The sequence below is a fragment of the Phoenix dactylifera genome, chromosome 2 (genome assembly GCF_051530095.1).
Source record: "Phoenix dactylifera cultivar Ajwa chromosome 2, Ajwa_hap1_PhDact_Kaust_v1.1, whole genome shotgun sequence".
Taxonomy (NCBI): Eukaryota; Viridiplantae; Streptophyta; class Magnoliopsida; order Arecales; family Arecaceae; genus Phoenix; species Phoenix dactylifera.
This window is the reverse complement of record NC_143191.1, coordinates 5,661,181-5,680,526: the sequence shown is the minus strand read 5'-3', so window position 1 is coordinate 5,680,526 and position 19,346 is coordinate 5,661,181. Positions and strand designations below refer to the sequence as shown.

The 19,346-nt window shown below is 41.0% G+C and overlaps 1 protein-coding gene across 1 annotated transcript; it reads right to left on the bottom strand.

The window, feature by feature from the left end:
- Positions 1-2,094: 2,094 nt before the first annotated feature.
- LOC103704369 (protein LIKE COV 2) lies at positions 2,095-13,541 on the bottom strand. The gene is made up of 8 exons (XM_008787624.4): positions 13,376-13,541; positions 10,198-10,250; positions 9,998-10,107; positions 9,049-9,216; positions 8,151-8,248; positions 6,854-6,980; positions 2,515-2,619; positions 2,095-2,396 (listed from the first exon to the last, which is right to left on the bottom strand). The coding sequence occupies exons 1-7, from the start codon at positions 13,478-13,480 to the stop codon at positions 2,519-2,521; spliced, it is 762 nt and encodes a 253-aa protein (XP_008785846.2). The 5' UTR covers positions 13,481-13,541; the 3' UTR covers positions 2,095-2,396; positions 2,515-2,518.
- Between the last annotated feature and the right edge of the window lie 5,805 nt (positions 13,542-19,346).

The window sequence follows — 19,346 nt, the reverse complement described above, 5'->3', positions numbered from 1 at the left end:
TGAAGAATGTAGGATAGGGACAATCATTTCAGAAGAAGTCAACACGCTAGCTGCTACTAATAAGTTTCTACCAAATTTGCTCATCTCTGCCCTTGTCTCGCAGTTACTTCCTTCGTGATGTTTGATGCCTTTTGTCAACAATACAAATTTATAATTCTATAGACTGTCATTTTTATCCCACAAGACCTCGTTTGCCAATCTACTACCTTCTCACCTTGCTTTATTACACCTGCAATTTGTGATATCACCTACTCACAACCCTGTTAACTTGTGGTACTACCACTGTCGTCACCATTCTAAAGCACAATTAGGTGTTCCCATAATCACATCGATTCACCGAATCTTTGTAATTAGACTCCAGTTAGTGCAATGGCTCATATGTCATCATCACTATGGCATGCGGCTTATTAACATTTACTGTGGTGTGCAACGTCTCCCAATACCATTTTTACTTCTCTCTGAAATTTTCTTGGTTAACGAGACCTACAAAGTCTAAAACTTCAGCCCATTGGATGCACCCAAACTGCAGTAACCAAAAGGTGAATGGTTAGTCGAAGAAGGGCTTGAATAAGCTTTTTGTCAGATGCCAGAAATTTAGAAGGTCGCGGGGAAATGATTATTTTTATTGTTTAGACCTTTTTTAATTGGGTTGGTGCAGTATTCTACAACGTTGCCTGGCAGCACGACGTTTGCATTGCTTTTTTACAACTCTATTTTTACGGTTTAGGTTGCTCCCATTTAGCCTGCCGCTACTATAGAAATCGCTTTTGCCTTCTTTTTCTCTGGCTACCTTATTTTTCAGTTTGCCATGTTGTCTCTTGTCGGAGCAATGGAGGGGCTAGTAGAGTGCACCGGATTTCTTGGGGGATGGAGTGCCTGCCCCTGCGGGAAGGGGGCTTGGGAGTTTACTCCGTGTTGATCAGGCTGGAGGCTTGCTATGAGATATTTGCTAGAGCCAACAGAACCTTTGGAGCTCTGGCAAAGTATGGCCTACATACGTCTCCTATGATGGTGCGTGCTAGGCAGAACTACTCCATCTGGAAGGAGTTTTGCGGGCATGCCACAAGGATCATGGCCAATGTCATGTGGACTATTGGTGATGGTCAGGCAATGAAGGTCTTGGGCGATGCCTGGTTTTCTAATTTGCTCCTCTCCTAATGGCCTACTATGGTTGATACTGAGGTCAATGCCGACATACAAGTTTGTGAGCTGTTCACCTCAAGGGAGAGAAAGTGGAATTCTTCTTTTGTCGCTCGCGCTGCTACCCTGATTCCAGGCCAGCATCGTGGACAGGAGGGTTTGGCAGGCAACCTGCAGTATGAAGGCAAAAGCCAGTAATCTGTACCAGATGTTTAAAGAGAAGACCGAGTAGATTTGTGACTGTGCGTGGGTCTAAAGGTTGAGTGCCCACCCTAGGGACACCCAGTTCGTCTGGAAGGTGGAATGAGGCCGTCTACCTACCAAAAGTTCATTTGGAAGGTGGAGTGAGGCTGCCTACCTACCAAAAGCATTCTGAGCAGATGTGGGATGTTGTCTCCCGCCATTGTGTGATTTTTGCCATGTTGAGAACTTGGTGGCCCTACGTCCTCTTTCAGTGTTATTGTGCGGTGCACGTTTGGAGACTCCTTGGTGGATCCCAGGTCTTCCTTCAGCCTGATGCGCATGTCGAGGGCTTCCTTTCCTACATGACGGACTGCTTCAGGAGAGCCTCTACAAGAGTCCTGGGCATCAGGACATGGCGGATCACATTGGCTAATTGGAAACAAGCGTGCATTTGAACGGCGCTGTCACCCAAATTCATTGCCGAAAGGGTCCTTATTCAAACAGCCAGGTTGTTCACCCTCCCTCCTTCGGAGAGCCTATGATAGCTAACGACATCTGGAACTTCCTTTCTGCTTCTACTTCTGAAGCGTCCAGAATGATCTTACATGTAATCAGGGCAATAGAACTGTCTCCAGCAAATTACCTCAACATGAAAACCTAGACAAGAAGATACAATCATATCCCATCCATTTGGTTCACACAGGTTGATCAAAGACGTCAGGCGAATGCCTCCATTCGAACCTCGAAGTGCAGCACAACACTAACTGGAAATACAGTACCAAAGGAGTGTATGCTTCATATATGCAGTAATAATGCCTCATCTTTTTGTACATTAAACAACAAAATATGAAAAGAAAGCAACAGTTTTACAAGACCAACGAGGTAAAACTGCACGTCTAACCACTCTTAAGGTATGTTAGAGAACATCAAGCTCAAACTTCTTCCTTTTTTCCTTGCTTCTTTGTGCTGCAAAGCCATGAATGCACCACATAACAAGACACTTCAAATAACAGCACAAGCTAAGATTTGAATTTATGGAGCTTCCCGTGATCCAACTCATAGTTTTATTTAGCCTGACATAAACCAAAGTGTAGCAGATTTAACTGATAATATACACATTTTCTAACCAGCACATATTATTCACATTTTATAACCAGTATGACTGACAAATTGTGTGAGCATGCAGATCACCTTGCTATGGAATCCTGTTTAAGCGAATGCTCTGATTCTTGCACGGGATCTGTTCTAGAGGAGCAATCATTTGCGGCATTGTCATCCCCCCAGAAACAATGATCTCTGAATAATGTTCGATATACCATAAAAATGTCAGAGAAGAACAATGCACACTGATTAGATCTTGTTTGAAGATGACTTGACAATTTAGTCTGGTCAGTTTACTTAATATCCTTGTGCTGATACTTTGAGTGGTTGATGATACTTAAGAAATGTACAGATAAACAAAAATCTAACACAAAATTACCAAAACTCCAGTTAAAAAAAATTAAATGTATCTAATTATTTTTCAAGCTTACCTCCACCAAGAACATTCAGCAACAGTGTTAAAAATAAATCCACAAGTAGCAAATCTTTACATGCTTATTAACATATTAGGAAACTGAGCACAGGCACCTAAAAGTACCCAGGTGAGGAGAGAAAAATGTGACAACTCACAAAATAGAGTAATTCATGAGCAGAACAAATATCTTGCATGCATGTCACAATAACCTTGTCTTACCTTTAGCTGAAATCCTTATGAAAAGGAAAAAAATATATACAATCAGCCAAGTTGTAGATAGAAGGGTTTAGCCACCACCAACATGGGCTGCTGAATTTTCACCCTTCTCAATGACAGTCCCATTTTCTATGAAGCAAATACTGGCTAGATTTTAGCAAAAAAAAAAAAAGACTGGCTAGATTAAGATTTCTCAATTTCTTACTTGATTTGAGACAAGATAGATAATGAAACATATGATGGGAGCAATCTGAAGGAGGGCAACGCTTGTGCAACACTGTGGATACATTTAGACGTGCATATTTTTCTAACAAATAAAAAGGGATGACAACCCTATCAAAGAGAAAAATGGACCATAGGCTAACAAATAGGAAAGATACACTTCTTGGATAAAGTGGTGGTAGTTGATATCGCTAGCTCTCTAGCATTGCTATCTACTACGTTAGGCCCCATACTGTCTTTCAATAGAACAGCTATTAATTTCTTTTTTTTTTCTTTTTTGTTCAAGAAAAAAATGAGCTGGCCCTAGAGAATACATTCTTCACTATCTTTGTGTTTATATGAAGCCACGTCATGGTACTCAACACTCAGCTTTCTTTTCTCAATTGTCACCCAGTCAGCAATGAGACTATTGCATCAGATCTCTCAAGATTTAAAAAGCAAATAAAAAATGTCCTTGGATTACTTGATCGTTCCTCTCAAGTTGGGCTACCCCATTCTGTTCTAATTGAAAGCAGTAAAACACCTATTATGACACCAATTCCCTAATCAATAAAAATCCCATTTTTCTTAATTAATGCAATCTCTTTTAGACAGCCCCCCTCCTCCTCCTATCTCCCCCATTCTCTCAACTCATATTTGTGTGCATTTAGCCATTATATTAAAAGAATAGAACAATCTCACAGACCGCTCTCCACTTCGATCCACAACGATTTCAAAATAGGCAGATCAGTATGGTACCATCAGTACCATACCATTCCAAATGCAAAACCAACATCAGTATAAGTGCCAAGATGCCAAAACTATTCATATCAATATGTATCTACCCACAATGATGATACTGTAGTGACTATATCAGTTAGTACTAATGGTTTTTCATTCTTTTCCATGCTATCACTTTTACATACCGTATCGATACCATACCATTCCAGTGGAAAAAAGGTTTAGGATGCCGTACTGTATTTAAAACCTTGCCATCCCCTTTTGTCTAGAGAGACCGTAAAATTAGCCAAATGGAAGCCTAATTCTTCTATTCCTCGCTATTTCTCTATTATGTCTTTTTAACTAAATAAAATTACAGAAGGAATTATGCTGTTATGCTTTCCAAAGCAAAGTTCAAAAAATGCATTAAAAACTAGAGGACATAATTTGCGATTCAATTGACAACTCTAATGGGTGTTAAAACTATTTTTCAGTTTTACAATGACTTTTTATATTTGGACTTGTGGTATTCTCATGGTTATTAAACAGATATTAGGCTGGCTGACAGGACCAGAAAATCAGTGAACCAGACCCCTGGTGAATCCAGTTTTCTAATGGAGCAGAAAGACATTTGGACCAGTAGAAAATATCCAAACCAGCTGGTTTCTTGGAAAATCCGGTGAACTAGACAAGCGAACCATGGGTGAACCAGGTATTGTAAGGCTTAAACAAATAGTGTTTAACATGGGATTCAAACAGCTGACTTCTAGTACAACATAAAGCCTCTCAAGCACTGCACTAGCAATGTGTTTTCGTTTCATTAGGATACTTTATTATGTATACATAAGATGAAGCTATTTTAAAGCTTTACTATTTTTTTCACAAAAAAAAAAAGATTCCACAAAAAAAAAAAAACATAATCATTTTTTCATTTGGTAGAAAATGAAATATGAATATTGATTATCTTTTTTGAATGTTTTCAAAGCTTTACTAGTTATTATTAAAAATATTAGTAAATTTCAACATTTTTATCATTTTCAAAAATTAAATGATTCATCATTACTTTCTATTTATGCTATGATTAAGGAATAGAATAAAATATTGATCCATGTGATTTATAAAGAAGTATTTAACAAATTATACATATTTTTATTATATTAATTTTATTGCTATATTTTTAGCTTTTAAATATGTTTTAATGTAGACTTGGTCCAAGTCATTGACTTGATGATCGGACCAGTGACCTACCGAGCCCATTGGCCGAGTTGGTCTCGAGTAGTTTAATAACCATGGGATTCTATTACTGACTAGGCTTTATGGCTTTAAGCCATGCTTCGCCTTTTGTGATCTCATATCTTTTAAAACAAGGGAGCCAAGTTTTGGATTTTTCTTCTTATATATTTATTACTTTACTTTTGATGGATTTCAATGATGCACTTGTAAGTAGGATGTATAATGCTACATGGAGGTAGAGCTACAAGATTAAGGATGATAGCAGTATGGCACTATGAGAGTTGGTGACTACCAGCAAGAATGGGAGGTCAGAGTCTTATGGTGCCACAAGTCAAAATATTTTAACTAAAATTTGGGTTTTTCATTGAAATATAACAATTTAAATTAATAAGCTAGCATTTTAAAGACTGTTTGTTCTTGAGATTGAGAGGGAATATTAATATATACCTATTCGTATGGTAGCAAGGGTGTTATAATTAATCTACTCATTCTTAGAAACTTTTAAGTTTCATGTGCTCATTTCGTAGCATTTTAGAATGTTTCAGATTATCTAAGTTACATGGAAGGATTCACCATCTCCTTCAAGTACCATGTAAAATTAGAGATGCTAATTGAATGAGATTTAGGTAATCATCCCTATTATAAGCTCTACCATTCCATCTATTGCCTAATCAATTATTTTAACTTTTGTAATTGTATCTCATTCTGTTCTAATATTTTTCTTTGTATTTTTCCATTTATTTCATTTATTTGTTTATATTATATCATGTGTTCTAGTTAACTTATTTTCCATTATTCTTTTTATATTTCTTGGTATTTTTTGCCTGATTCATTATTGACTATTTTTTTTATTTTATTTATTATTTTATATTTTCTTTTTTATGTTTTCAAATCTGATTTATTTATTTTTCAGATTCAATTTATTTTTTCAAATTAATATAGGTGGATAATTTATCATATTTCTATTTTTCTGCACGTGCTTGTTTGCTAGTACTTATCTAAAATTACAAAGGATTTTAGTGTTACAAATTTTTAGGGTATCATTTAATTTACCAAAATTATTCTTTACTTAATCATTATAAAATATTCACTTACTTTTTAATACTAGACGATATTTAACAAACTTTTAACTGTCTCAATTTATTAATTATTATTTTTTGCGAGTACCTCATTAGAAGTCAGAATATAATAAGATTTTAAAAGAAAAGCTGCCATAAGAAACATAAGATAGTACGTAGAAGTACAAAAGATAAAGAAAGAAGAAAAAGAGCAAAAGGAAAGGTGGGAGAGGAAGAGAGAGTTAGCTATACTGATCAACACTTTGTCCGAATTTGTTTCTTATCAAAAGGTAGTTTAATAGTATATCGAAGGAAAATCACTGTGTAGCTTATTGGCCACCATTATTTGTTAACATGCTATATAAGCCTTTCTTGGGCAGCCAAACATGAGCAAAGATGGTAATCGATTCTCAACTGCAAATATGCAGTAAATGCAATATGAGCATGACATCCAAGTACCAACTTCAAAAGTATTTGAACAATTTACTAAAAAGGTAGACTGATAATATATGTCAAAAGAATAAAGTAAAAGGTGACCAAGGAACAAGAGAAATGGCAGAAACAGAAAGGTGCAGGGGAACCAGACCTATGCCTTCCCGAATAGACAGATTTGGTCTAATGATCTCTTGAGAGTTAACCAAAAATATATCTCCGATATATAGATGATTTGTTGGGACATAAACACTGCATAATTCTTCATCACCTTTATCACTCTGCAATGAGGAAAGGAAAGAAAATAACAAGCTAGGTTAAACTCACAAAAGATATTGGAAAGACCTGAAAATCAACCAAGTCCAGTTCCTATATGCATGTAACAAGGAACCAAATAGAACATGTAGGGCATAAACCAGAGTACACAACCCAGATACAGTATTTATTTGAAATACCATTTTAGGCTATCAGACATATTGCAGAACACAAAAATTTATCATCTAATAAAAGGATAATCTTTGTTTAAACATGTAGGAGAATAAGGGGAAGACCTAAGATAACATGGATGAAAATTGTGAGAAATGATATGGATAAGCTTAAAATAACTTCATAAGTAGCCCTAAAGAGGAAAGCTTGGCAAACAAGGAATATAAAGTTGAGCAAATAGTTGGAACAAGGCTCAATGGAAACAACCCAATAGCATGAAGAAATACAATTGGACATGTATGTCAGCCAGCAATGAATAAGCCACCCACCATGTAAGCCCCGGCTTCCTGTACTGATAAATAAGAGCTCTTTATATTGTTAGAAAAGAACATATAGTGCAGCTGCTCTATTCAGATGCTATGATTTCACTGAGGCCCTTCACCAATCATTCTCCTTTCAGATGTCTCGCTTCATATATCCACAAAATATGGTGATCATAGGCGGCTCAAAACTATAAGAATCGGAAAATGTAATTGCAAATATTACGGCAATCAATCTACATCTATGCCTATGGTTCTTACCTGCCTTACTATATTATGCACTGGATGTTTATTTTTTCATACTTCCTCATCTTCCACCACTTTTCTGATCAAGGAAATTAATATTGACAATATAAACAGAAAGTAAAGAGTGCTGGTTTGCTTCCCCAAGAACCTTACTGAAGGGGATGGGTGTATCCTGGTTTTTTGGGGCAGTGCATGGGAGTTTGAGGACAAATTTGGGCTCTTGCCCTTGGTAAATACTAAAAGAAAATTTTTACAGCTCTTCTGGGCAGCTTTTTAGGAGACGGCATTTTCTGAAAGAAAATGATGTACTTAGAGAATAAGCAGATTTAATATCTTATGACCAATAGAACATGATGAAAAGCCAGAAAGAATCACTGACTGAAGACAGCTAAAGCAACAATTCTAAAGGTCAACTTGCAAAGACCAGATCAATGGAGAAAACCATCTTAAATGAAGTACCTGAAGGATCACCGATGATGTGATGAAACCAAATGCATATTCACCGACACGTGGATGACGAATAATTGCAACCTCTTTAAAAGCTGCAGCATTTTGATCTGTATAAAAAGAGCATGTTACACCACGACTACTCTACCAGAATTTTAGGCAGACCATAGATCTAAAACAGGGGTAGCTAATATTTATGGAGGTTCCATGTAGTGACTAACATATTTTCAAGAAAGTATCGCATGTTGTTATACAAGTTATTTAATAAACAAGACTGTACTACATCTCATCAAAATGGACTCAAAATAGGTAATCCTACAAAAGAGAATAATACAAATTTTGCCATAAAAATTAAATAACAAATCTATATAGGTTCCACATAATCACATATTTTCAGGAAAGTACCATGTATGTTGTTATTAAAGTTTTAAACAACAAGAACATAAGAAACATTGCCTTTCATCAAAATGGACTCAAAATATGTTGACTAACTTAAGATACCATAAAGTACAGAGGAAAATATATCACATGGGAGAAACATGTGTATTCCCTGGCTTGACTGAAATTCTCAAGAGCGGGGCATATTTTGAGCTCTCACTTGCAGTTTTACTCTTAAGTCAGTTTGGACTAGACATGAATAGAAAGCATTAACTGGAAAAGCTACATTTACAAACATGATGCCACAAGCTATACAGATAAGCCTTTTTATCAATACAAGAAAAACCCAAGTGACCAAACATCTAATTGACAATTTATCAGATAACTCAATAATGGGAGAAAGTAAAAGTAAAGTCTGCATTTTCATTATCAGGGACAAAACATTTCAAACATCAAAAAACATTGGCTTCCAAGAAAAGAAGTAACACCTGAAGGAATTAGTTCAAGTATTATAGCAGAAAAGAAGTAATACCTGAAGATATGGCAGTGCTGATTTGTTTTGATGCTGAATAAATGTGCCTTACAAATGGCATTCTCTTTATAAACCACTCTCCAAGCCAGAAAACAGTGGCACCCAGCCATGATGAAACAAAAATGCCAACAAGAAACACAAATACTAGAGATGTCAAAAATCCAAGGCCTGAAATACATTAATTAAAAAAAAAAGGTATAAGTGGGTTAGCCATATATCTATTAAGAGACATTTGGTAGAAATATCAAATATCCATAATATTTAGGACAGCTTATCAAAGTATGAAGGACAACATGCACCATTTTCTTTGACTAACATACAGTGCATATAATTGAATATGCAAGGGGCATGAACCACTCATCTATCGTGCAAGTATGAGTTGGTTTCACCACCCTAATGCAGTAAATCAAAAAACTCAATACAATCTACTAATATATAATGGGGAAGGTTTTGAGGTCGGCTTTATACCCCCCGCCCGAGCGTGAAGCCAGGCAGTTAAGAAAGGAAGAAAAAAATACAAACTGGAGGTTCTTCCAACAATATCCACCTCTATGTGTAGAAACAGGCAATCCTTGTAGGTTTTCCAAAATTTCTCCAAACATAGAAGATTTGTCTGGAAGATCCTCTTGTTAATTTCTTTTGAAACCTCTAGCAATGTAAATAACCCAACAATGGTTACTGACTCATCTAAGGAAGCTCCATTTTTTTCATATATTGTAGATAATGTTCAAAAACTAACTGGTCACTTTTATACCTTCAGCTGCAAATTTTATACATCCAGTCCATACAAAATTACCTATGATACAACAGTTTATCAGCCAATCTCCACAGCAAAACCTGAAATCTAGGTCCACTTAACTAAGACCAACAGTGTGTATCACACCGTAGCAACAACTTCAATGACTACCATAAACAACAAAAGGCAGTAGTGTATACATCGAAGGCTTACCAAATATGTCAACACCAAGCTTGGCATATAATGGACTGAAGAAACCATCAACAAACTGAATGAACCACCATGTGATGAAAAATGTGATGGCAACAGGAAAAAGAACCACACTGCAATATACATTTTCCTTAAAAAACAAAGGCAATGTAGAACATTAAAAATGTGTTTCAACAAATATTAAGGAAATGGCAAAGCTGTACCATCCAGTCATAAACTTTTTTGAGACCCAGCTCTGGAGAACAGCACAGCAAGCCTAAATGAGAATAACAGGAAAGGTTAGTGAGACAAATTAATACTACAAATATATGCATACCCATTTCTAGATTCATCAGTATGCATGTCCACATATATATATATATATATATATATATATATATATATATATATATATATATATATATATATATATATGTTGCTGAATCGGGCACAAAAGGATTATTTATAAGTGCAAAAAGAGATAAATTCATTTAATCCATGGATACATGAATAATTGTACATATGCACGCGCATCTCTTCAAACATAGAGATGGCTAGGTTATCAATAGAAGGAGGCACAGTTCTGATCACATCAATGGCCACATGCGCACAAGTACATGCACACATATAGATGGCTAGACCATCAGCAAGAATGGAATCCACAAGTTATCACACACATTGCCACTTCAAATTGGAATAATTTTTCATGGGAGACATTTCAATTAGCTTGGCTACTCTTACTAGGAATCTACATCTTAAGTATGCAAATGGTACCATTACTTGTTCTTTCGTTCCCCCTCATAAACTAGGAGTAAATACGGAAGCACAAACAAGAGTGGCATTGAGTGCAGACAAGAAAAATAGGATTTCTGTTTCTCATATTTTGTTTAAAAGAATGTAGGATAGGGACAATCATTTCAGAATAAGTCAACACACTAGCTGCTACTTATAAGTTTCTACCAAATTTGCTCATCTCTTCCCTTGTCTTGCAGTTACTTCCTTCATGATGTTTGACGTCTTTTGTCCTCACACCAACAATACAAATTTATAATTCTATACACAGTGTCATTGTTATCCCATAAGACCTCATTTGCCAATCTACTACCTTCTCACCTTGCTTTATTACACCTGCAATTTGTGATATCACCTACTCACAACCCTGTTAGCTTGTGGTACTGCCACTGTCGTCACCATTCTAAAGCACAATTAGGTGTTCCCATAATCACATTTCTATTCACCGCCTCTTGCAATTATGACTCCAGTTAGTGCAATGGCTCATATGTCATCATCACTATGACATGCGGCTTATTAACATTTATTGTAGTGTGCAACTTCTCCCAATACCATTTCTACTTCCCTATGAACCTATCTTGTCACCAGCATTATTCATTCATTTCTTCAACTTAGAAACCACATTGATGGTTCCTCATATCCATGATCCTAAATCTGCAATTGCTCATCTTATAGTACCATGAAATTTCACTTGTTGACTCGACGAATGTCTCCACTAATCCTACAATGCTCATACCTCCATTGACATGTTTACATCTCCTCAGCTCTTTCTTTGTTAGCATATTTACTTAGGGATGGAAATTCCAACAGAACTGGTCATGTTTGCATTAAGCCAATTACAGAATGGTCACAAATTGTTAACTTCAAACCCAATCTTAGTATAGTAAAATAAAAATATGTATCGGAGCTCTGTTTCGGTTCATGACAGCTTGGATCAAGCTAAATAAAACTATAAATATTAAATGTTTTAAAATTGTAATAATAGTGTTAATTTTTTAAAAACCACCATCTAGCCCACAATCTTCCGCATGAAACCTGTCGTCCCCTTCTCTTAACGTCAAGTGCACAAACCTCCCTCCAGCCCACCTCCCCTCTCTCATATCACCAGACCATGTGCCTCACCCCCTCTCCCCTTTTTCTCTCCCTTCCTCTCTTATACATCACCCTATCCCCCACACTAGACTTCTTCCGTCTCCCTCATTACCTACGCTCAACTATCCTTCCCCTCCTATGACAATCCAAAGGTCATAAGAGATCACTAATTTAAGAAACAGTTTTGGGAGGTGGCCCCTACTTTGATGAATTAGATAGGTTAAAACATTGGCCCTCAAACTCTTTTTTTTCCATTGTTGTATCTTTTTTGAAACTCTTTTAAGTTATAGAGTGGGCATAGTGAAGGAGCAAAGGAGATGGCTATCTCTACTTTGTAGAGGCAGGAAACATCCGCATATCCACTTTCTCATCATGTTAAAACTGCCAGTGGATGAAAGCTTGGGGATAGTCATGGGCCTCGTGGCGCAAGGGAAGGGTGGAAAATAAATCATACATCCTTACATGCAGCAATATTCCTAAAATAGCTTAATCTAAAGGTGACAGAAATAGTGAAATAGCATACCTCATTCAATTTACATTGCATATAACTTGGTTGTGTCCTGTTCTTGTATACTTATCCATTTCATTCTTTGTATGAGATTGTACATGGGATGTACATGATAGCCCATCATTGTTTTTGAACAAGCACCACTAGTTTTGGTGTCTTCCAAGTTGATTAATGTAGTCTTATGAGAGTGAATTCAGCAAACATTCTACGCATCAAATATCATACACATCATAGCGTACACTCAGTCACTCCTTAAGATACATGTGCCATAAATGGCATGCCTTCTATACCATCTCCCTTTTAAACCATACTCCATGCATTCAGATCATAATCTTGCATCACCATCTTCCAGTAAGCAAATCATAGATAACAACAGATCTAACTTAAGAAATTAATTTAATTTCCTGCTCGGAAAAATTGAATAATTGTGCAAATAGAAACACCCCCCCCCCCCCCCCCCCCTCTTCTTCAAATTCCATTATTCCCTTCCGAGTTTGACACAGTACAACATTAGAATGTCTAGATAAAGCAATATCCAATAATTTTCCAAATTAAGCACTTCCTTCTTCTCCTTCCATTTGGCACACTTGTTACCTAGCTCATTTTGCGCTCTGGTACCCAGGTTCCCAAATGTTCTGATCAATTAGGGATGTAATTCAAAGAATGAAAGCAACAAGACGTTTGCTTACATTAGCCCCACAAACAATAAATGAGGCATTCTAGATTTCCATCCTCCAACCTAGATATGCATACCAAATCCATCACACATATCCAACCCATTAACCCTACACAGTACGATTCATCTCCCATTGCTCTCCGTTGATCAAATATGTATAAATCCCAAGTAACAATCCAATGGCTACCCAGATAAACGATAATACTAACCCAAACCTCGATTACCACTATAAACAAGATTAACCAAGATCGATACACGAAACTTCCCAAGAACAAGACGAGGACAAATGGGGCCAGATCCAAGGGGTGGGAGGAGAGATCCAAGGGAAACGCACCTTCCGAGTAGAGGAATTGGGCGAAGTGGGCGGCAATTTGGCAGGGTCTTCGGGATCGACCGCCTGGCTCAGCGGGACCGACGTGGATTCCTTCTCTTCTGCCATCACTCTCTCGCCGACTACGCCGCGGGCTTTCCGGTGATCTCCGAACCGGTAGGGAAGCGGTGAACTGCTTGGTGGAAGATATAGTCCCTCGTTGGATGAAATGACTAAATCGCCCTTGGAGGCTACGGATGGCAACCGACCAGCCCAACATGATACTTATGTGGCATGCATATATACTTTACATGTAGATTGCATAGATATAGTGGAAATATAATACTAAAAATTATTTGTTACATAGGTAAAGATACAAGTTATTTTGGTGGTGTCTGGAATATTTCTTGGACTATTGAAGGAAAAAGTGCAAAAATTAAACATATAGAGGGAATAAACTGCACATAATATGCATTGAACTTCATAATAGTTTGGATTTAACATAAAGATTAAGAATGTTAATAGAGTGGAAAAGGAACAAATAATAAATGAAAGAAATAAGAATAAGCTTATTCTATGGAATAAGTCTATTCCATCATTTTGGTGGAGATGGTGGAATAGATTTATAACCTTGCGGGATATTGCCAGTCACGATATAAGCATCAATTTTTTTGGTGTTTGGCAAGAATTTGGAGGATATCCCCCGATATGGAGAATGCTTGTCAACTTGACATCGGAGTAAACTGAAGTTCTGACCTCAGTATTGTACGAAGCACTTTACCTCGGTGCTAGCCGAAGTGCCTTTCTAGTCCGATCAAGCAATAAGAGAATGCCACGTCTCATTAAAGACTGTTTGAAGGTAGTTAATGCCCATCAGAAACATGGCCTTGATCTCCGCAATAGTTACCCTGGCTCGGCCATAATTGCACAATCAAAGCGATTATCATCGCATGCATGACATAAGAAGCTGTTACCATGCAGTTATTGCATGTTGCGGAGAGCCATTACCATGCAGATATTGCATGTTTCTTTAATCTCGATAACAGACACCGACTCCATCCTTTATATAGAGGCCACCGGAGGGCCCTTGGGTAAATCATTTTCTTGACTCTACTCTCTCTAGAAACTTTTTTTTCTCTTTTTCTCACTATTTTTTTAGAGTTTGACTAGCTTGAGCATCAGAGGATCCTCCGTTGGAAAAGCTCTGCAAGAGGACTTTATTTTTAGGTTGGTTCAACATCTTGGGAGATTAGTCAGTTGGATCACCAATATCCCCCTTTGCTAGTATCCAACATCTTGTTCATTAGCCCAAAACATTCCAGTTCGGCACGGAGCTGACCTCAATGCCACTTCGATCACCGACCAACCTCAACTTTTACCTTAGATTCTAGCGGCAATAAATTGACGCTAGAGGAAGTGCCTTTTTGATCCCTATTCGGAAGCATGAGAGTTATTTGAAATTCAGTCATCAAGTCAAGGAGGACTTGTGGTGTGTCAAGCACTTCTCGTCGAGAGGCTTATCCTAAATCAAACATCTTCCGATAAAGTCCTCATCAAGTTCTCCCACCTTGGCAACCAGCGCATGTTGTACATGAGCAGTTTAATCTGCTCGTGCAGCAAGTGCAAATGCCGATAGTAGCTATTCAAGTCTTGCAACAGATGACTGCCAACCAGCAGCAACCAAATGAACCGAATCTAGCCTCGGCTTCAATTACTCACAGTCACCATTCTCGTCCATAGAGCATTAGACGAGTTTGCACTCACTCTAGTAAAGACTCTACTCTAGGTCATTCCTCCTCCCGCTAGTCGGATTTTCAAGCAGGAGGCCGACCTTGATCGAAAGATCAAGGAAATGGATGGGTGGATTGAAGCCCTAAGAGGACAGACATTGGGGCTTGCAAATGATTTGGATTTTACCTCGAGGCCTCTCTTATTGTAGAAGATAATAGAGGAATTGCTCCCGCCTCGATTTAAAAAACCTCATCTGGAGTCCTACGACGATACTTCGGATCCTACGGATCACTTCGAAAGCTTTAATTCCCTCATAATGCTTCAAGGCACCACCGACACCATGCTGTGCCGAGCATTCCCAAACATGCTTTGAAAGACAACTTGGTTTTGGTATTCTGGACTCCAGCTAAGCTTGATTCATTCCCTCAAGTAGCTCAGCTGATTATTCACGACGAGCTTCATTAGTACCAAGAGATAGCGTGGAGGCTCCAAGGCTTTGTTAGATATAATGCAGAGGGAACGAGAGTCCTTCAAAAATTTTGTTAGCCATTTTAATATAGCTACATTTGGAAGTTCGCAATCTGGATCAATCGGTCGCTATGTCTGCTATGAAGAGTGGATTAAAGCCATTATATTCTCTCTCTAGAGAAAAGGTTCCTAAAGGACTTCGCCAAGCTATTGTGTCGTGCTAAAAAGTATACCAATGCTAAGAAGGCAATGGAATCTCAACGAGAGCCAACCGAGGATAAACCCGGCAAAAGGAACTAAAGGAGTAAAGATTAAAAGAAAGGGGCTAAGGGAGAAACACTGACAAAAGAAAAGAGTTCATGCCGTCCAAGGAGCCTACCTTAAAAATTTGAGAGGTACACTCCTCTCAATGCGCCAAGGCCCAGATCCTCAAAGAATGTGGATACTTGTGGCCACTATGAAGAATGAAGGTGCTAGCAAACATGAGAGACAAAAAGTACTATAAGTTTCATTGGGACCATGGCCATGACACCAAGGAGCGTCTATCACTGAAGGATGAGATTGAAGCTCTCATCTGACGTGGGCATCTCAGACGTTATATTAACGACTGATGAGAATGGAAGGAAGCCAACCCAGATCAACAGCATCTTCTCTAGGAGCCACACGATAATCAACCAACAATCGGAGTAATCAACACCATTGAGAGGTACACTCCTCTCAATGCACTAAGGCCCAGATCCTCATGGAGATTGAAGAATGATGATATTTGAAGCCACTATGAAGAATGAAGGTGCCAGCAATTTCCTGAAAAAAGAGGGAGGGGAGAGAAAAGAGGAGAGAGAGGGAGTGACTTGGGATGCGTGCCTAGTGCGCTAATTTTCGTGCGGTGGGTGGGGAATTTCCCCAAACACCTGGTGAGTGACAGAGAGGGAGGGAAGGGGGGGGGGGGGTCGGGGTTCCTCCCAGCACTTCCGCTGGTGCTGCTTCCCATCCTTGGGAGGATGGCGACAGGGATTCCCGGTCCGGAGAAGCCAGGAACGGGCAGGGGTGATAAGGGGGCGCATCAACAGCCGCGTGCCGGTGAGAAGAACCGGTCCTGGGCGGATGTGGCGAAGGGTCACTCGAAGATGCCGAGCTGGTCCAACCATCAAATCTCACCTGCGGAGCTGGAGAGCCTGAAACGGCGGTTCACAGACGCGGTGGACATCCCGTCGGAGAAGATGGAGCTGGCTAGGGCGGCTTGGCGTGATACCGCGGTTATCATGCGTAGCCTGGGGCGCCGGGTTCCGGTGGAATGGATCAGCCGAGAGCTTCGGACGGTAGGGAAACTCGACTACGACGTCGAGGACTTCACGATGGCGGAAGAGACGTTTGCCTTCCGGTTTCGGTGCGAGAAGGATCGGGAGGCTGCCATGGAGGCCGGTCCCTGGCTGGTGGCAGGGCAACTCATGGCGATGGAGCGATGGAAGCCTAATTTCGTGCCGGGGGCCAATAGGCTGAGGCGGGCGGTTATCTGGCTACGGCTTCCGAGCTTGCCGATGGAATATTGGAGGAAGGAACTGATCTGGAGCATTGCGGAGAAGGCAGGCCGGCCTCTGGCGCTGGACAAGGTCACCGACCAAGGCCGGAAAATGGGGTTTGCCCGTGTTAAGGTTGAAATGGATGTCGGCGAACCATTCCGGCCAGGGACTTTCATCCAGGTTGGTGCAGATTCTCATTGGCAGGCTTTTCGCTATGAGAATCTGCCTGGTTTCTGCTATAGGTGTGCCAGGCTGGGGCACGGTGAGGGTGCTTGCCCGTTTCCTCCCACAGATCCGGCGGTGTCCGGCGAACAGGGAGAGTCTTTTCCCCAGGATCAAGAGGCGGAGTTGATGGAGGGGGCCAGGCTGGGTAGCCGGCTGCCCTTCGGCCCCTGGCTGTCTACATCAAAATTGTGGCAGCCGAAGGGGAACAAGGCGAAAGGGAAGCAGGCCGTGGTGCCGGAGGTCGACAGTACGCCGGTGCAGGAGGCTTCCGGGTCGGGGCCAAGGTCCCCTTCAGCTGCGAAGGCCCTCCCCGAGTCGCCCACGGATACGGATGGTTGGCAAAAGCCAACCAAGGTAGCGAGGAGGAGATCGCCGGAGAAGGAAGAGAAGGAAGCGGCGGGCGTGGGGATGGTCACTGAGCCAACTCTAATCGGACCGGAGTCCGGGTTGAACTCGGAGTCTAATCTAATGGGCCGGGCGGAACCTAGGCGGGTCGAGGCGGTCGGGCCCGATCCAGGCCCATCAGCGAAACTTAAGGATGGATTGGGTCAGGCGAGAGCGGGCCAGGCTAGTGCAATTGGGTTGGCCCGTGGAAAGGGGCCAAGCCCAATGAAGCGGTGTCGCAGCCCGCCCAAGTCGTCCAGGGACCCGGGGGCGCGACGGAATGCTCCGGATCATCTCCCTCGGTCAATGTCGTCGTCTTCCTTCGACGATCCGAGGTTCCGACGAAGGGAGGAAAGAAGAAGGCACTTCCGGAGTGCCTCCTTGCCGCCGGTGAGGCCCCCAAGCCGGCCGGCCACGAAGGGTGGCTCTGTAGCTGCGGAAGCTACGGGGTCAGCGGCGGTCGCCTCTACGTCGAGCAGCTCCGGGCCGGTGGTGGTGGAATCGGTTCCTCAGCCGAGGGAGGCTGTGGCTGGTGGCGGCGAGAAGACACCGGCTACAGGGAAGACCCTGGAGGTTGGGTCGATGGAGGGGCTGTCGGCACCGGCAGTGCAGAGTGGAGCAACCGCGGGTCTATTAACAGAGGGGTTGTCAGCTATGGGTGAAGTGGTTTTCTCTGTGCCGATGGAGGCCCCCCTTGGTGTACCAGCGAAGGTGGTGATGAGAGGCATTCCAAGCAGCTCCGGTCAGGGCTCTGGTTCCCCTATTCATACCCACGGAATGGTGGTGGACTTGCTGCGCACTGTGATTCAGGGTGGTGGGATGAAGCTCGTGGAAGACACAAGGGGTTCACAGAGTGAGGTTAGTCCAAGTCAGGGGCGAGCCTCATCCTTAAACCATATTGATAAATGAAAATCCTAGCTTGGAACTGTAGGGGGGCGGCCAAGCCTTCTTTCTTGACGACGTTCAAGAGATTAGTTCAACTTAACTGTCCCGAGGTTTGTTTTATCTGTGAAACACGAATTTCTGGAGAAGGGCTGCACCGGGTGTTGCGGAGGTTGGCTGTTGATTGGGAGTCCTTTGTGATCGAGTCTCAGGGCTTGTCCGGAGGTATTGTGATGCTGTGGAGGCGTGGAGTGGCTTCAATTGATGTCTTTTGCAATTGCCAGCAGCAGGTTGTGATGGTCATCTCGGAACCGAATGAACCCCCATGGGTCCTATGTGGGGTCTATGCCAGTACTGATTACCGTACCAGGAGAGTCCTCTGGGGTGAGTTGACATGCTTGTTGGCCCAGGGGGTGCCGACTATGGTAGTGGGTGACTTCAACTGCATCCTTGGCCCCTCTGAGAAACGAGGAGGCAGAGTCTATTCTGATTCAGTGGACAGGAGGGAGTTTCGAGAGTTTCTGGATGCGTCTGGTTTAGTGGATCTTGGGTTTGCCGGACCGCAATTCACATGGTGTAACAATCAAACTGGACGATCGAGAGTATGGGAGCGGCTTGACAGGGCCATTGCCTCCCCGGACTGGATTCAGCGGTTCCCCTCCTACCAGGTTAGTCACCTTGCTCGGATTGCATCAGATCATTGTCCTCTTTTGATCTCTACAGCTTCAAGTTCTAGTTATCATAGTCCTTTTCGCTTTGAGAAATTGTGGTTGTCTTATCCCCAA

Coding starts and splice junctions, on each gene's coding strand:
- LOC103704369 (XM_008787624.4), bottom strand. CDS start 13,480: ATGGCAGAAGAGAAGGAATCCACGTCGGTCCCGCTGAGCCAGGCGGTC. Junction 6,981..8,150: donor CATCATCGGTGATCCTTCAG/GTACTTCATTTA, acceptor TCCTCATTGCAG/AGTGATAAAGGTGATGAAGA. Junction 2,620..6,853: donor GTCTATTCGGGAAGGCATAG/GTCTGGTTCCCC, acceptor AACATTATTCAG/AGATCATTGTTTCTGGGGGG.